General features: G+C 25.2%; 1 protein-coding gene across 1 annotated transcript in view; it reads right to left on the reverse strand.

Moving 5' to 3' along the window:
- Window positions 1-2,048: 2,048 nt before the first annotated feature.
- LOC136071797 (nucleolysin TIAR-like) overlaps window positions 2,049-20,081 on the reverse strand; it is a 31,424-nt gene continuing 13,391 nt past the window's right edge. The window contains exons 9-13 of the mRNA XM_065797117.1: window positions 16,940-17,026; window positions 14,864-14,948; window positions 12,524-12,599; window positions 7,403-7,576; window positions 2,049-2,355 (exon numbers count right to left, since the gene is read on the reverse strand). Of these exons, the coding sequence (XP_065653189.1) occupies window positions 2,185-2,355; window positions 7,403-7,576; window positions 12,524-12,599; window positions 14,864-14,948; window positions 16,940-17,026 (593 nt within the window). The 3' untranslated portion in view covers window positions 2,049-2,184. The remainder of the gene's footprint in view (window positions 2,356-7,402; window positions 7,577-12,523; window positions 12,600-14,863; window positions 14,949-16,939; window positions 17,027-20,081) is intronic.

Here is a 20,081-nt window from a genome sequence, read left to right on the forward strand (position 1 = left end):
TAAATTCTTTTGCGACACTCTACCTTTTTTATTTTTGACACTATTCATTAAATTCATTTGCAACACTATTCCTTTTTTTTTTTTTTTTTGCGATATTAGGCCTTTTTAATATATTTGACACTATTCCGAAATTCATTTTTTGAATTTATTCCTGTCACCCATGCAATTCAATATTTGAAAATGATAAATAAGTATTAAACGATATTACCCAAACACATTTGAAAGCTCAATTGGTTTAGATAGACCAGCGAGCGGAGTAAGGGTATCATCGTATTTCTCAGCAAGTAACAAAGAAGTGTGCTCAAAGAGAAAAGTTTTTTTAAAATAGAGTTGTGCTTATCTCGAATCAGCTACTGATAAAAGTCGTCAACGCCTTATCAGTTCACCGCTTCGAGAACCTTTATGACAAGCACTAAAAAGTGCAACGGCTGCAATATCCAAGCAAACTGGTTTACTAGAACCTACATTTAGTGCAGCATAAACTTTATTATTATATAAAAGAAATTTTTTTGCTAAATTTCAGTTTGCAGTTTTAAATAAATCCTTTTCAGAGGAAATAGTTTGAGTTAAAATAAAAATACTAAACAGATTTTATTAGTTGTTGCTGTTTATAAATTAGGCCCCCAACAAATACGCCGTTTGCGTGTTGGCTTGGCCAGCAGTTTAGATCGCTGTCTTCAATATTAAATGGTTGAAAGGAACTTTAAAAATAAGTTTAATGACGGTTCAACCATCAGTAACTCCGCGGATGAACTTCATTGATATTGCAGTATATACAAGTGGAATTAGCTACGCATATTTGGAATGATGAATTTTACAACTATAAACCATATAAGCCTCTAAACCCCCACCCCCTATTTGTTGAATCAAAATATTTAGAAGAGCAAATATTTAAGCATGAAAATATGTAGATCAGCTGTTTAATTTAATAAATATTTACTTGGAAAAACATATTAACATGGAATATCATTTGAAACATTGAAAACCTAATTTCATTTTGAATTTAAAAATAACGCTAGTTGAAATTAATTTTACTGCGTAAAATTTTCACATGACACTTCGGTTTGTATTTTTTTTGTTTATCATTAAATATTGTCAATACTCAAAAATGCATTTCAATTCAACACTTATTAAACGAAATAAAAAATAAGTTATACATCCTAAAATTTGCATATAAAGCGGATTTTACTTTACTTTAGCCACCTATTGCATTGCTAATGCAGTAGGTGCAGTAGGTAAGTAAAATCCGCCATTATATGCAAATTTTAGGATGTATAATTTATTTTTTCACAAAAATCACTGCCTTAAGGCAATGATTGCGTATGAAGAAACTAAAAACACAAAATATAACAATCCTAATAACAAAACCAAGTAAATTCGACAATGAAACTGGATTGTTATTAATACTCTGCTTTGTAAAATTTATCTAGAAACTTGTTATTTTAGGCCAGTTATGGACATTTATGGAAAATTTTATGTACAGTGACAGAAATTCTGTCATCAAAGACCAACTCAAGATCATCAGCTCTTATTCGTTGCTAAACATGTCAATCGATAGCAAAACATAACAAACAAAAAAACTAAAAGCGCCATATAAAGCAACTGAAATCAAATAAAAAAATGCAAAAAATAATTTGCTTGTCTAATTTGAACAAAATGTAAACTTAAGAGGAAAAAAAAGGGTTTAAAATTTAAAAGTACACGGAAAGATTTGAAAAAGAGATCTCGTCTGTTCTATACTTCTATTTCGTCATTTCTAAATAAAAACAACTTTGTTTAATGGCGCAACAAAAAATAGAAGTAAAAACCACCAGAAACTGACTTTTTTTTTGTGATAATAGAATAAAGTTTCTGGATGATGACAAACAAACAACTCAGAAAATTCTCGTCTGACTTTAAAAGTTAAGCAAACCATTGTCTAATTACTTCGCAGTTTTTAACGTCTTCGTTGAAATACAATCATTGCAATATATTGCAAAATGGCTGGTTTGTAGAAACCACACAAAACTTAACACAACACAAATATTAATAAAAAGCAAAAACAAATCTTGACTTCGGCATTTATTCGTAACAACGGGCATACAAGAATCACAAAAAGTCAACATACGAAGCTTCCATTAGTATATATATAAAGTATACATTAGCGCTATCACAGCACATTGACGTAATTTTTATTCCAAAATATTAACTTTGATAGTTCTGCTGTGGATATGTCTGTTGCTGTTGTGGATAAGTTTGTTGAGGGTAAGTTTGCTGCTGCTGGTATGCTTGTTGGCCACCACTTTGCTGCATTTGAGCCTGATACTGTTGCATCCAATAGTGATAATATTGTTGTTGGTAATAAGGATGGTATTGCTAAAAAAATTTATTTATAAAATTAATTTCTCGTAAATATTTAAAATTTTTAAATAAAATATTTAAACTTTCAATATCTGTAGCTACAGTTACATAATTTTCGAGTTATAAAAGTTTTTATGTGATTACAAAATAAATCTATTTAAAAATATTTTTTCTTAATTCTTTTAACTCTTGTAACTTAACAATAAAGACGCTCGATGTGAAACAAACATTCATGGTTGTTAAATATCTAGAAAAATATATTACGTTGTAATTAGGGATGTATTGATTAATCGGCCACTTTATGCACAATCGGAATCGGCGTATTTTTATTGATTACCGACTTTTTTTTAATTTACCGACAACCGATGGCATATTTGGAAACCCTATACAGGCTCAGAATAGGCAGAAAAATGAGCAATCTGATTCGCTGATTTTGAAAGAGAGGCAAGTGCGACTTCGTTGAAAAATATAATTAAAATCAAAACAAACAGATTTTTGAAATAAATTTCAAAGTAATGATATAGTAAGTTTATCAATACAAGTCATGTGTTACTATCAACACAGGAAATTCATTTTATTTTAGTACTCTTCAGAGTATTTAAAATGTATCAAAATCTATTTTTACAAGAGAATTTTCACTCGTAAAAATTTCAATAAAGTTTATCTTAGTGATGAAGATTTTACCTATTGTTAATTAAACAAAAATGTGTTGAAGTAAATTTGAAAAAATCTACAAATGTGTTTCTCTTAAAATATGCTCTTGGCCTTAAAGCATTCTCAAATACATAGTTTATATAAGTATGTTGTACGAGACTAATAGTGAAGCACTTTTGCATACAAAGTTTATATGCAGTTTTACGTGACTACTGGTGTAGAACTTTATTTTTAAACTGATTTACATGTTTATTATAAAGAGTTGAAAATTAGAGTATTTAAAAAAAGAAAATTTGTACTAATTGCAAACTAGCTTTCATGTTCCATGTCAATATATGAGCTCTGAGGAGATTTTGTTTTCATGCTTTGTTTCAACGATAGTTTGGAGGAGGCTGATATATTTTTTTATTACGTAACTTTAATAAAACATCGTGTTAAACCATTAAAAACTTTTTTAAAATTTAATAAAATTTTGGCAGGCTACATTAAGTTATAAAATGTTTGAAAATTTAAAAAAAGAAGTGATATTTATGTTTGTCTACAGAACAGTAATTTTTGTACAGTTACATATAAACACTGACATTAAAAGCAAGAAAAAGTATTGAAGTCAAATAAGTTAACCAAATAAAAGTGAATTAAGGCATAAATAAAAGTAGATTATGGCAAATGATTGTGGCATTTTTTGTATTGTATTAATTGAAAAAAAAAAAAGATTTCAAAAACTAAACTAAGTGGTTAAAATCGAATGTTTAAATGAAAAAAGAGTAATAAAAAAAAGGAAAAGAAAATTATCAAAAAAAGAACAAAATAAGTTGTCATGCTATGAATATTTTTGCTATTATAAAATGTGTTTTGTATGTATAAACTCTTGAAAAATTTCCCTTGAATTTGAATGTGTGCAATTTTGCAAGATTTTTAAGTGAGTTTCTCATCAAATATAATGTCCGTGTTCTATAAAGCAATCTCGATACAAAGTTTATATGCAATTGCACCAGGCTCCTGGTAAAGTACTTAAAATATGCAAAGTATAAATTTTAAGCTTGTTAATTATAAACAGTTTAACATTTAAAATTTTGGAAAAAGAAAATTTTTACAGATGTTTTGCCAAACAAGCTTACACGTTCCATATAAATCTACGAACCCTGAAGAAGTTACTGTTCAACCTAAATTTTGAGAAGGCTGATAAGGTGTACATCAATATTTTTCTTTATATATATTATATAGGATGAAAATTGGATATTAATCTAATGGAAATAATTTGAATAATAAATTGGATAATAATCTATCGGAAACTTTACTGAGTATTAAAGTCAAAAAATTTAACTAAATAAAGTTGAATTGTGGCAATTTTTGTAATAAAAATAACTTCATCAAAATTAGCTTTTCCATTTGAAGAAGCAAGTTTTAAAAAAAATTATTAATATTACATCAAAATAAAACATGACGCATCTTTGTTTTTATATTAATAAACAAGAGATATTCACAGAAATTTAAAAAAAGAACACTTATTTTTATTGGTTATACCAAAAATTACATAATGAAACTATTCATAAAATTTGTATGGAGTACATTTTATTTAAGGTTTTTTTTCTAATTTTTTTAGAGCAGACATATTTTCTTTTTCTTCTGGAGTATATAATGTAAAATAAATTATTAGCATTATAAATATATAAAATTTATCAAAGTTTGCTGCTTTATTTAATATTATTTACCATCTGTGAATTTGCATGTTTGCAATCTTTCTTGTTTCTACCTTTTTACATTTAGATTTTCATAAAGGTGTGGTAAGTTCAGAGTTACTGCTTTTGGTAATCAGTTTACTATATCAAAACACACTTGTGGACATCAGGTTATAGATTTTTTCTAATAGCTTATTATGCTACAATGCTCTGTGATCTTTTATTACTATACATTACCAAAGGTAATGTATAGATTATACATTACCTTTGGTAATCTAAATTCCTACCTATACATTACCAAAGGTAATCTAAATTCGCTCTTGCTTACAATTACTTTTAATTTAAGAGTGTTGCAAATCATCCGGGCTAGCTATAACAACCAATAACCAATATTCTCAAACTTTTTTAGTGTTGTATATAATTTATATATAGGAGTAATAAGTGTAAAGTTCTAAAAAGAAATTAGGCTGTTTTTTCAAAATACTTTTCTTGCTAAATGATTGCATAAATGGGAACTTAATTTGAAAAAAATTTACCAAGTTAATAATAGTCTATTGATATTAGATAAATTTTAAAACTGTTTTGAAAAATCTATCGTATGAGAATCACAGCATAGTCAAGTTTTACCATCTGGTTTATAGTTTGTTACGATGATTGTCTTTTTTATATATTAGAATTATAAAGACAATTAGAAAAACAAACTAATTTTTTAAAATCTTTATTTTTAAGAAAAAATTCTGAAAATCACGGATGTTTTGAGTTGTGAGAGCTTATATAAGCATTTGTACTATATTGCACAAAATTGGATAGAAAAATCATAATTTTTTTTGCAATTATTATTTGGTTTTTTATAAAATTACTCTGATTCACTTTTATTATTCAATACATTTTTTGACATTTGCTTTGATTTAAACATACGCGCTAAAGCCTCTCTTTCAAAATCAGCAAATCAGATTGCGCATATCTCTGCCTATTCTGAGTCTGTATAGGGTTTCAAAATATGCCAACCGATGGCATTTTAATAGTTTTATCCTGTATTATGATGATTAAATAATAAAATAAACTTTATGCATTAAATTTTTTTTGAGATATTGTTTATTTTGACTTTGTTTACAGGCAAATTTGTTTATTCTTAAAATGATATTTATAAGATTTAATTTAACAGCTAAATGTACTATATATAATGTATATTTACTTTTATTACCCTAATGTTGTTTGTAGTGTAATTTTATTTTATTGTTCTATTGTTATACTTTAAAGTAACCAATCAAGCATTGCTATCAATATGTTTAAGTATAGCCCTTTATATTTCTATATGATTGTTGTAAATATCTAAATTACTAATAAATTAATTAAGAACTTTAAGTAAACGCTTATCTAGGTACCATTTTTATTTTAAAATTGAAATAAAAAGCGTTCCTCTAAAATTGTATTTAATTTTTGAAATTTTTCTTTTGTAAAAAAAAAACAACTAAAAAATGTATATTTTTTTAACTGAGTTTTTCTAATATCTTTTAAAATAATGGTTTGGCTCTGATTTGGGTTTAAGTATTTGTTTACCAGTACTGATTCCGTGAAAAAATCTACACGATATAAAGTTGTATGGTTTCATATTTTCAAAATTTTATTTATTATTTAATTTATTGGCATCGCTCTTTTCCCATCCATCCCATTAGCCACAAATATGCTATTGATACACCACTAGTAATAATCTATTATAGTGTTTATATCTTTAGGTGTTCTACTAAAGCAACTGTTGTATTTTATAGCTAATGTATGTCGTATTTTTTGGCTAATGCAGATGATTTAAAACAGTGTTAAAATTTTATTTGCACTGTTTTAAATTACAAACAGCTTTGCAAGATTGAGTTCTTCCACTAACACAAGAAATATCTTTTAAAATAGCAAAAGTAAAGTTTTAAATGACAAAGATGTGTTCTGTTATCAGTATCATTTTCAATAGCAAAAGATATCGCTCTCTAGTCAATAGAGTTGTAATTGACTAGTTGTTGTTGGTTGTTTTTTTTGTGTAGATGAGCTTATACTTAATTTAATAAATATTCACTAGTTGATATATATATATATATATATATATATATATATATATATATATATATATATATATATATATACATATATATAAATTTAAAAGGTTTTTAAATTATTGGTATGAAGACAAATAATTTAAAAACTTTTTTCTAAAATCAATGTAATATCAATTATAAAATTATAAACATATTTATAATGTAAACAAGGATATAAATGTTATGGCTGTTTTCTTAAATTGTGAAAATCTTTGTTTAAACTAAATTCTTAAAAAGAATTTAACTTAAACAAAGTTTAAAACGAACTTTTTAAGTCAAAAGCAAAAGTTTGTGTAAACATAGAAATATAGTAAGAAGATTATTAAACTTGAAAGTGAGGGAAAATTTATCCTTTTAATGAGTGAACAACAGCAAAAAAAAAAAAAAAAAAAAAAAAAAAAAACTATTTATAACACATGCTAACAAATTTTACATAAATAACATTTCACATAACAAATTTTAAATAACAAATTTTACATAAATAACATTTATAACACATGCTAACAAATCTTACATAAATAACATTTGCATTTAGTCTGTCCAGAACAGTTAGATAAATTTAAAATGTAACATTTAATAAGATAAATAATTTAAAGGAAAAAAATTAATTTAAACTTAATATAATTTAATGCTAGCCTGTCTTACCATGTATTGCATATATTGTTGTTGCTGCTGTGGTGTCATTTGTGCATACTGGCTTTGGTCTTGCATACTTTGCTGATAGCTAGCTGCACTAGAAGAATAGTGGGAACTGCTATGGTTGGTATATCCACTACTACCATGACTAGATTCAGGACCTCCATCTTTACCCCACCAACACTTAATAAATCAAATTTATAAATATAATTTATTTAATTATCCATATATAATGTAAATACAAATATCTAAACATGTCAATATATTTATATACATAAATGTCTATATCTATATACATATAAATATGTATATAGATACAGATAAATATGTATTTAGATACAGATGGGTCAGGGTAACAACATCAGTTTTTGCATTGTCTAATAGCATCTGTCCAACAACATTTGTAAATATGAAGTATGATAGCATCTGTCCAACAACATTTGTAAATATGAGGTATGATAACATCTGTCCAATAGCATCTAAAATTTCATTGATGTGTAATAACATCTGTGCAAGAATTAAATGAATATTACATATGTAGTTACATCTTTTAAATTATCAAAGTGTAATAGCATATGTGCAACTACAACTTTGGATTTTACAGATGTAGTTACATCTTTTAAATTATCTAAGTGTAATAACAACTGTGCAACTACATTTGTAGATTTTAAGAAGAAGTTATTTTTAAGATGAATCAACTAATAATGCATTATTTTACCCAGATGTTATTACATATAGAAATTTTTTCATGTGTAACTACATTTGGAGAAAATACTTCCAGATGTTATTAGACTTGGAAAAAAATTACCAGATGTAATTACATCTTTCTAAAGATGTTCCATACCAGTTTCGAAAATATCTATGTTATTTAAAAGAACTAGTAACGATATAAATCCAAAATCTATTAATAACTAAAAATCAAGTAACCAAAATGTAAGTTTAGTAAATTTTGAGCTAATGCAGAAGTACGAATATTACGCATGTACATATGACTCGTTTTGGTGGATTGCAGTAGTCGAAGAAAAAAATGAAGAATATAATAATATAAAAATAAAGTTTATGCATCCACACTGTCCATCTGAACGGTTTTTATGGCTGAAAAGGGATGATTATCGTTGGATACCTATCACCAATGTAATGCACCAACATTAATAATGCACCAACAATAAGATCAGACAAATATGAACTTTCAAAAAAAGATTTTTACAAAATTAATAAGTATATATTTGTAAATCAATAATTTTTTAATGGATATATTATAAAAAATTGTATATCAATTTAAGTATGCATCAATTTTATTTACTTTGAATACTACGATAAGTGAAATATACTATATTTGCTTTGTTTGTAATATTTTTCATTTAATTTTTAAACTATGTATTTGGCAGAAATGATTTTTTCACACAATGTTCTTAAAACATACAATGATCTAATTTGAAATTTTGAGCTTAAAAAATTTACCGCCCACCTTAAAATTTTACTGGGGCAGGTGTCCATTATTTTAACATTTATAATTGATATTTAGGTACTTTTTAATTATAAAATGAGTTTGTTATTTATATATTCAAATTCCTCACCTTGAGATTAACTAAGTCACTTATTTTCAGAATTCACATGTTTAAAGACTTGGTTTTATAAGGAGAAATGTAAATTTAAAAATGGCGGAAAATGACCAAAACAATAATAGTAGCCAAAATTAAAACAACCATTACTGGTAAAAATTTACAACCATTATGGTAAAAATATAAAGAAAATCCAAGGACATAGGGTTGCATGGCCTGGTTGTTTTGACATAGAATTACTCTAGAGTAAAAAAAAAATTGATAATTTTAGACAAAAGTGTACAGATGATCTTGGACAGATGTAGTAACCTTTTACTATCAGATATATATGTATATAGATACAGATATATATATATATATATATATATATATATATATATATATATATATATATATATATATATATATATATATATATATATATATATATATATATATATATATATATATATATATATATATATATATATATATATATATATATATATATATACAACCCGTAGATGTTGTCCAAAAGTTTTTTCCATATTTTGTTGACAAAAAGTAAAAATTAAAATGCAAGACCGGAATTATTTTTTTTTATTAATTGAGACTGCCTGCCCCAACAAAACCCTCACTCGATGTAGCAACACTCCCTTGCGGGTCAGGCTAAAAGATAGTAGATGGAGCAGCACTCCCTTGCGGGTCAGGCTATTTGTCAGTCGATGTAGCAGCACTCCCTTGCGAGTCAGGCTATTTGTCAGTCGATGTAGCAGCACTCCCTTGCGAGTCAGGCTATAAGATAGTCGATGTAGCAACACTCCGCGCATGATTTACAGTAAAAATAAATAAAAATAAAAACATTTTATTAAAAAAATTAAAAATAAAAACATTTTATTAAAAAAAATAAAAATAAAAACATTGTTTATATTGTTAAAAACATTCAGAATGTTTTTAAAACATTCTGGTCAATTAAATTTGCGTTTTTGTGGTTTTTTTTAAAAACGATTTATTTGTAATTAAATTAATGGTTTTTACTTTCGTCCAACACGCAAATGTTGGACGAAAGTCAAAAGTAATTAAAAGTGACGTATGTGTTGGCGTAAGAATCACTTTTTTCCTTCCGGTCTTCCCAAAGACAACAAACTATAGATCTATATATATATATATATATATATATATATATATATATATATATATATATATATATATACCATATATGTGTCTATAAACATATATATCTGTATCTCTATACATATAAATCTGTCTCTCTATACATATATATATCTATATACATATATATTTGTATCTCTATACATATATTTCTGTATCTATATATGTATATATCTGTATCTGTATACACATATCTGTATCAATATACATATAGGCAATCCCATTTTTAACTTATGTTACATGCGCATTAACTTTATCAAATATTTGCTTATTTAAACTGTAAATTAAACTTTTAGCTTTTTGGTACGAAAGCTATTTGTCTAAAGAATAAAAAAGCTAAAAAGCTTTGAGTCTGACCAAAAAGAGGGGGAACTTATTAATGAAAATGCCACTTAATTTACGTTACACGGAAAACAAAATAAAAAAATTGCTCACTTTTAGGTCAGATTTCTGCGAATCAGTAAAGCAGTTTGTAATAGAAACTTTCACATAAAAGTTTATTAGGAGCGACTGGCTAAGGAAAATAAACTTGTTTATTTGATACTATGTATTTAACTTACATTACATCACTTACATTACCGAATGATTTTTATATCTATAATTAAGATATTTAAGATAAATATCTTAACTATAGATATAAAAACCTAAGAAGATTAGAGTTATGTAATAAAAGAATTGCAAAAGTATTCAACTCATTCATTAAAAATAGTTAACAAAGGAAATTTTTAAAAACTGGTGGCACTCTTCCTGAGTGATTTTTCATAACATTTATGATAGTTATCAAATCGAAAACAGTTATACCGCAAGACCAAGAGCAACTTTAAAAAACTATTTTAGTATTACAACTTTATTAATACTTATTTGAGTCATTTAAATAAGAAAATCTTTGGTTTGTCGAAGTTTTTACTTCTTATGTTAATGTTATTGCCTTTTTTTCTTTTTTTCAGTTGAATTTTTAAAATGGTGCAAAGTATTTACATTTAAATCTTTTAAAATATTTTTGACATAAAAACTGCTATTACAGTTTAGGAGGGAGAGGATATATGTGATCGTTTGTAACAGGAGGAAAGGGGTTAAGAATTGACAAATATATATGATTACATGCTTTATGGATGACCCCTTAATTGGATTTACAAATGATTTGTTTTACTAAAACAAGAATAAAAAAGATTTTAACTGATTTTTTTTTTACATTAGAAGAATAGCAAATTATTCTTTTCTTTTTATGTCTAAATAAAAATATTTATAAAATTCTTATTTTTATTTATTTATGTATATTTAAATGTCAACCAAAATAAGAATACATAAACAAATAAAAAAAACAATAAAAATAACTTTAATTAACATTAAAAAAAAAAGATTTTTTTTCTAAATTCTCCCAATATAAAAAAGTTAAAACCATGTCAAACCAACGCGACGAAATAAGAATTACTTAATGACATAATTTATTTTGTTAACGAGAAAGCGCCAGGACTTAAGTAAATGCATGTAGTTTTAACTTACATTACACAAGTTTAAAATAAAATGTGCTTTAACTAAGCATTGTGATTCAAAACTTTAAATGCAAAAACGTAACATTTGATATTCTTTCGCATATATTATTAAAAAATGTGAGTTTTTTAACTAAATTAAAAAAAAACAAAAATACTTTATGATATTTTAGTTAACTTATGTAACATGAAAACTGCAAAAGTTCTTTCGTAACTATCTTGAAATATATATTTTTTATAAAGTATAAAATCTGACCAACAACAATTTGAACATGTTAACTCCATTTTCACGCTAAATTAATTCCAATTATGCAAATAAATTCATGGTTAAAATAAAATTTTACAATAATACTTTTTTTATTATATGACAATGAGAAAAACCGTAACTTTCAGAAGCATAAAAATGACTTAAATTGATAAATTTTAATGTTTTAAAAGTACTCAAGATATATTTAAAATAAACTTTCATGTGTCTACAACAATATTCATTTGCTAAAAGTTGGCGAAAAAAAGAATAAAATTCGTCTACTTTTTCATTTTCCGCAATAGAATTGCCCATATATATCTATATCTATTATACATGTATATCATATATGCCCAGACCTGAGCCCTTTTGACTTTAGACTGAGAGCTTTAGGGACAGGGAGGCATTTTTGAATAAAAGGCTATTTTTTTAATTTTAAACTTTCTGGCTTTAAAATTTAAATTCTAATACAAATACAATAATAGGGGCATTCCTAATTGATTTCTCCTGAAATTGTATTTCTTTGAATTTTATTATTATACTTTTTATATTTTTGAAAAATGAAAAGTCCCTAAAAATATCCAATATATACAATATATGTATAATAGTCGACAATTTCATATAATATGTAAGTATAATTATAAAAAGTCATTAACCAAAGATTAGCAATAAACAATCTTACTTTAAGACATGACCCAACTAATTCTGTTCCGTTGGATTTGCATATTGCTGTGGCTGCATTTGCATGAGTATCAAATCTAAAACAAATAAAATTTATCTGCTATACTTACCACCTTACACATAAAGTTTTTTTTTAATTTTTACTGAACACATTTAGGTTGTTTGTCTTTTTTTACAAAAATTAAAACTCTTGATAAATAAGAATATATCTATATATTCCTACTTAGCTGAAGAAATAGTAATGTTTAGAAATACACTAAAACACTTTTTATATGTGTCCTATATAATAACACTTGTTTTGAAATTAGGAGTGGACATTTTTAAAACTCTTTTGCAACTAGCCACTTTAACAAAAGTCTTTAGGCTGTCACCGCACTATTTTTCAAGGCTAATGTAACTACTTAGCTAAATACTTCTACAAATTTTTAAATTTTAACACTGCTTTATTTTAAAACTAAATTTTATTTTTCATAAGGATTTTTTGAGATTTTTCAACTTTTTAAAGCAATAACTTTCTATACTTGTGCAATATTATTTGTTATTGATTATATAGAGAATCAATAAACTTTAAGAACAAACAAAATATATGTATTTAGAATAAAAATTAATGTACAAAAAAGATAAATTTAGAAGTATACTTGAAAGCCGCTACCAGACCAGTGGCTTGAGGCAAAAATTTTTAAAAATCAAACGTTTTTCCATTCTATAAGTTAGCTTACCTTAGTAATAAAAGAGTTTAAGTAAAATTTATATAAAATATGACTGCAATTATAAAAATATCTTTTTTATTAAAGTTTATATATGAATAAAATTGCTTTTCCTTTTTATTGTAAAAAATTCTTGTTTGTCTGGTAATTGGGTCAACTAATTTTATAAATAATTGAATCCTCATTGCTTTAGTTACATTTTAGGAGTAATTACGTGTTTCCTTTTAAAAATGTGTAAAGTTGAGACCCATTTATGCTACTTTTAAGAAATAGTAAACATTTTATCTAAACTGAATGTTTCAATTCCTAAAGGGACTTCATTTTCATAGTTTACAAATTTTTGATCAAATATTTAAAAAAAAGTATATATAAAAAAAAAAAAAAGATTGATGGAATTTTAATTAATATGAAAAAAATTTAAATTAAACCAAAACAAGCAACACCAAAGAATCTTTTTCAAAATCAAAAAATCTTATTAACACCAAAAAATCTTTTCAATACCAAAAAATCTTTTGCCACAATCATTTCTTTTAAGTGTAAATTAATGTTAAAATGAATAATTAGAAATATTTTAAAAAAATCTAGAAAGCTCATTGTTAAGAATCTCTAAGAAAACTTAAAAGATTTTAAATAAAACCAGAAAACTCGTTGATAAAAAACAAACACATCAAAATCTAAAAAAATTTGAAGCACCATTACTGTTAAGTTTTAAACAAAAAGGCCTAGTACCTGACCAAAAAATTATTTGGCTAGAGCATAAAATAGATACACCCTATAAATAATTATCACCACCCTATGTATAACAAATATCATATGAATTTTAACTAATTTTAATTGAAATTCACTTGATATTTTAAAGATATAAGTGATGTGAAATTAACATTATATTTTCAGATTCCCAGGCTTTGTTATAAAGCATTACATTTTAAGCATCAAACTCACGATTTTATGTATAGCCTAAAAATTTTGCCTGCACTATTTTGGTTTCACTTAAGACTTAAGCTACTGGAATATTTAAATTTAATAAATTATTAATAAATTAATAAAACTAGGATAACTAAATTAAAGATAACTAATTTTAAAAAGTTTTCAAAACATTTTCAAGCAGTTTAATAAACAAATTTTTAAACTTTTCAATTTAATTGACAGCAAATTTTTGGGTCGGGCTTTTAAGTATGAGGAACGTAATAGCTGTAAAATGACATTGCATGTGTCAAAACCAAAAAGGTTAAAAGTGTATTGTGGTAATTTAAAAAAAGTTAATGCCCATGAAAACCATAAAAACAATTTTATGAAATATCATATCCTACTATGCTTATGCACTAACAACAACTTGTAACCCTTAGCAATGAAAATAACAACCTGTAACCGTTAGCAATGAAAATAGCTACCTGTATACCTTAGCAGTGAAAACAACAACCTTTATAACTTAACAATGAAAATAACAACCTGTACACCTTAGCAATGAAAATAACAATCTTAATACCTTAACAATAAAAATAACAACCTTTATAACTGAAATGTAATAAATGTAAGTATACCTTACCTGTAAGTATACCTGTATACCTTAGCAATTAAAATAACAAAAAGTAAAAATAAAAATTTAGATCTTATAATTGTATAAACACACTTACTTTATAAAAGCATAATTTTTTGCAGCAAAAATTCGAACATCGACTATTTTGCCATAATCATCAAAGTGACTTCGAATCTGTTCTTCTATAGATATAAATTAAAATCTTTGAATACAAAAAAACAAAAATAACAATTTTTAATAAAAATAACATTAATTAAAAAAATTTTATTATTACTGATTATTATTACTTATATTTATTATTATTTATTTCTCTGCATATCAAAAAGATAAGTAGAAAATATTGCTATTGTTTTAACCATAATACAGAGATAAATGTTTTTGTTTGTGTGTATGCCTACAGACTTCTAGTAGAAGTCAAAAATATACATTAAAAAAGAAAGACTTTCTTGAACTTTGTGAGCTTAGAAAATAGTATAAACAGTTAAAATAAATAAAACTATGCACTCTAAAGGTTCAACATCATCAATAAACATCATTAGTTAGTTTGCCAATTTAGAACTCAACTATCAATAAAATATCTTATAAAAATAATTTTGAGAGTTCATTATACACATCAGTGAGTCCAAAACAAGCTTAAAACCTTAGATTAAAATCCCTTAAAAAGTTTAAAGTTTATTATTAACATCTTCATAATTAAAATTATGAAATACAAAAACAAAACGGTTTTTGTTATGTAATAAATATACAATAAAATAAATTTTACACATAAAAAATAACATAAGGCAAAAATATACTATATTAATCTATATTAAATATCTAATATTTATTCAATTTATAATTTCAGTATAAAAATGGTTATAACCAGGGATGCGGAGTCCCAAAAGGACTCCAGCTTTATATCTCTACTTTTTTCAAGTCTGTAGTGTCCAGAAGCTCTAAACATATTTGTTGACTTATGATCTGCTATAAGAACAAAATTCATGAGACTTAATGACTTGAAACTTGTTGTTTTTAACTTCGGAGTCCTGGAGTGCTTGCTGCCATTATACATTATACTTAAAACATTATACTCAAAAAATGATTGTTCCCCTAACCTAAAAGTCTTAATTTTGTTTAACTACTTCTACATACATATATGCATAGCCAAAAAGTGCATTTTATGTTTAATGAACTAATAAACTGTCTCCTTGACTTTCTATAAAACATAGTAAAAAATTACTTGTGGTGCGAGTAATGTTAACAAAGTTCAGGGGCAGATGCAGGTTTTTAGCTTACCCTGTCAAAAAAAAGCGCTTTACACATGTTGTAAGTAATGTAAATAAGTCCGCTGTGCAAACAAAAAAAATTAAAAGGGGAAGGAAAGAGAGGGTAAGTTACAATTTTTACAGTTGCAGAGAGGAACCCATATTTTAGTTTCACTTGCCTTAATGCGAACATGATTTAAAACTAATTTAACTAATCACAAGGTTGTTTTGTTTTTAACTAATACGATCCTTAATTATGGTAAAAACTAAGAAACAAATAAGAACATAGCAATTAATTTTGGCGAGATTTCAGAAAGAAAAAATATATAAATAAATATATATATAAATAAAAGAAATAAAGGTTACACTGCTTTTGCTTTATAATGGTAAAACACTCCTGCTTTTAACATGATAAAACTGTTTCAAATCTTTAGCTTAATGAGTCTTTTAATAATAAGTAGTAAGAATTTTAGAGAAATTAGAATTGAATTAGTGATCGCTTTAATCAAATTTGCGCATTAAAAAATTTTTTAATTTTTATAATTATTTATTGACTCTTATTCGTCAAATATAAATTATATTTATTTCTAACTACTTCTGGAGTTTGGGTGATTTATTTGAAGTGTCTAAACTAAAATACCATAATCACATACTGAAGCGTCAAAATCACCTTAGATTCACCCCTTCAAAATCATTTTTTAGTGCACTTTGATTTACACTGCCTGAAATAATAAATTAATATTTGCAGTGTGCCACTTAAGTGTGCACTTTTAGTTTAAATATTTTTTGCCATAAAATGTTCTTCATAAATTAACTTTAATAAGAAAACTAATAAAAACAAGTCTAGAAACAAGGTTATATATATGTAATAAATTTAAAGGAAAATTTGTAAAAATTGTAACAATCCTGTGTACAAAAATAAAACTAACCGGTACAGTTGCTTGGAATGCCACCTGCGTAAACTGTTGTATTATCAGCACTGGCACCTTTGTAAACTTCATCATAATCTTGTTCTTCTAAATTATTGAATAAAGATTCGACATTTAAAAATTAAAACATAAACAAAACTGAATTTATAAAAATATTTTTAATCTGTAGGTGGTTGAACCTAAAGAAAAAAATTAAAAACTCCATGTTTAGGCAGAGTGCAAACAAGAAAGTATATTACAAAACATCAGTGTTAGTTTAAGTATTCTTACAGCAACAGCATAAATAGCATTACCAGAAAGCTTTAGAAGCCTAAACTTATTAAAAAAAAAAGAAGGTACACCATGCGCCCGGATCGCCTTAAAGACCTTGCTAGGTTAAATCTGATATTGCAAAACATATAGAGTTTACTAGGTTAAATATAGACTCTTAAATTAAAAAAATATAGACTCTGATACATAATCCATAATTTTGCTAAGAAAAAGGAACGCATAGCAACCTTGTTTTAGCAACATTTATAGATATTTTATAAACTTGTTTGTGCTATTTTTTGATATTTTTTTGATGACTTTCATTTGAAGTGTTAAAAAAAGATTATAAATACAATTTTCATTGCATCGTTAATTCGATGAAAAGAGGAGAGTAAGGGGGCCCAAAAAAGTACTGTACCTCTTTATGGCTAAATCAAATTTATATCAAAAAGAATATTGCTATGTTAACCTTTAAACAATTATAACAAATTATTATAAATAATTTTTTCAAGTAAACTTTTATTATGTATTTGAATTAGTCAAAAAATAATATCGCAAATACTTAAATTTAAGTAAGGTTAGAAATTAATTAGAAGTTGATATATTTGGAAATAATGCTTTTGATTTTAAGGAATCTTTACTTATATTATAAATTGTTCAAACCTATATGTAAAATTATAAGATTTAGCAGAGGTTGATAGCTGGAGCTAAGAAAAAAATACTATATATATATATAATATATTATAAACTATTGCATATACTTACTATTTATTAAATACTGTCATATGGATATATATATAGATTTTAACATATTTGTTTGGTTTTTATTTATATACAGACATACAATCAGGACGCGACAAATCGTTTTTTTTAAATAAACACTGACATTTGTTTCTTTAATAATTGATGAACTTTAATTAAAAAGGTATGCTAAGTAAAAGGGCAGACAATGCTGTGGTGGGGTGGCAGTGAAGCACCTTCCCCCTCCCCCCCCACACACTTTTTTTCTAAAGGCCTTATTTTATTTATTTATTTTTTAAAAAAAAGACAAACTCTAGATATAGAAGACCTTTTTTTAGAAATAGTTGGGCACCTCCACTTTGAAACTTGTACCGTCAGCCATGAATAAGCCAGTTTTATTTCCAATTCTTTCAAATTTTTTTATTCAAATAATTTTTTATTAAATTATAAGGGAGTTCATTTTCAAATAACTTCTATTCTAGTTATATAAGATATATAATAATTAAATATATCAAAGATGCTTATTGAATTTTATCAATTCAATCAAATCAATATCAATCAAATCAATATCAAATCTTATTAATTCAAAGCAATTTTTCACACATTTGCAAAGTGCGCGCAAATTAATAACAAATATGCAATAAAGTTATGACTGTAAACTGTTATCCATTACTACAAAATAGTGAATTTTCTTAATTCAGTTTGTTAAATTTATTTATTTATAAAAAAAGTATAAGCTTTGAAGAAATTTAAATAAAAGGGAACTAAAACAAAAATTAAAGTTGTTTTGACATTTCTTTTTTAAAACATTTAAAAATAATAATATAACATTAAGTATTTAATAAGTTATCATATTAAGTCATGGCAATGACATCGCAAATGGAGGAAGTGTTTGTTTAATGGTGAAAAGTAAAGAAAAAAAGTTTTATGAAGAAAAAATAAATCAAAAAACATTATGGTAATAGTTTAAAAATATGAAAAACAAGAAAAAATGACTTTAATAAATAAAAATAAAAAATAAGAAAAAAAATAAATATTTAAAATTCAAAAACATCAAATGAAATTCAAAATGTTCAAATATCAAATATTTTTGTGTGAAATACAATTTAACAAACTAAATATTTTCATTGATATCTTTGAATCTATTATATTATATTATTATTATTCTATTTATTAATCTTATTAGTATATTTATTAAAGAAGCTCAAAATTAGAACTATAACAGAAAAATTCAAAATATTAAGTCTCCCAACATCCATAAGTCAGACATTTACAAAAAGTCTGACATACAAAAAGCTTTGCTTAATTCGTTAAGTCGAACAACATATAAAAAACAAATAATATTAGTTTAAAAGATTTACGGCTTTGCAGATGTGGCTCTGATAATGAGCCATAGTATTAAAGTATTAGTTCGTTTGATAGTATATTCTTAGAACAATTTATGCATAATACAATTTATTAACAAATTTCGCATAATACAATTTTTAAAACAATTCAACAGAAAACTCTAGAACTTTATTTCGCTTAGTCAGCATATTTTTTAAACCAATAAAATTAGTTTGTACATAGATTTGGCGGGTTTTTAGTGTTTGCGAATATTCTTTTTATTTTTCCACATTAAGATGTTTTGAGAACATTCAAGTTGATGTATGTTTCCATGTATGTTTGTAAAACAAAAATTTATGTTTTACGGACATACATAAACTTAAATGACTACAAAACCAGGCCAGTTTTTTGCAACTAAATATTATTTCCGTGGTCAGTAATCGAGAACAATCACTCCCGTTTCTCAACCAAGCCTGAATATATAACTAAGTATATAAAAAATAATTTACTTGATAAATAATTAAATCGTGCATTCAGTTTAAATGAAAAAGCAGTTTTCTGGTTTGTACAAACAATGAATGGAAAGTTATTAAGTCATTACTGTTAAAAGATAGAAGGTTTACTATTTTTAAAACATGTTTGTCCAAGTATGAATAGAAAATTTAAATTATAAAATTAAAACTTGATAGAATTTTGAAAAATCAAAAGTTTTAAACTGCTTTTTAACAATAGTTGAAGAACTACATTGGCTTTAAACTTATTATATATTTATATAATATTTATACATTATAAATAAATATTGTATAAATATAGAATATATATAAAT

The sequence above is a fragment of the Hydra vulgaris genome, chromosome 05, assembly GCF_038396675.1.
Source record: "Hydra vulgaris chromosome 05, alternate assembly HydraT2T_AEP".
Lineage (NCBI taxonomy): Eukaryota > Metazoa > Cnidaria > Hydrozoa > Anthoathecata > Hydridae > Hydra > Hydra vulgaris.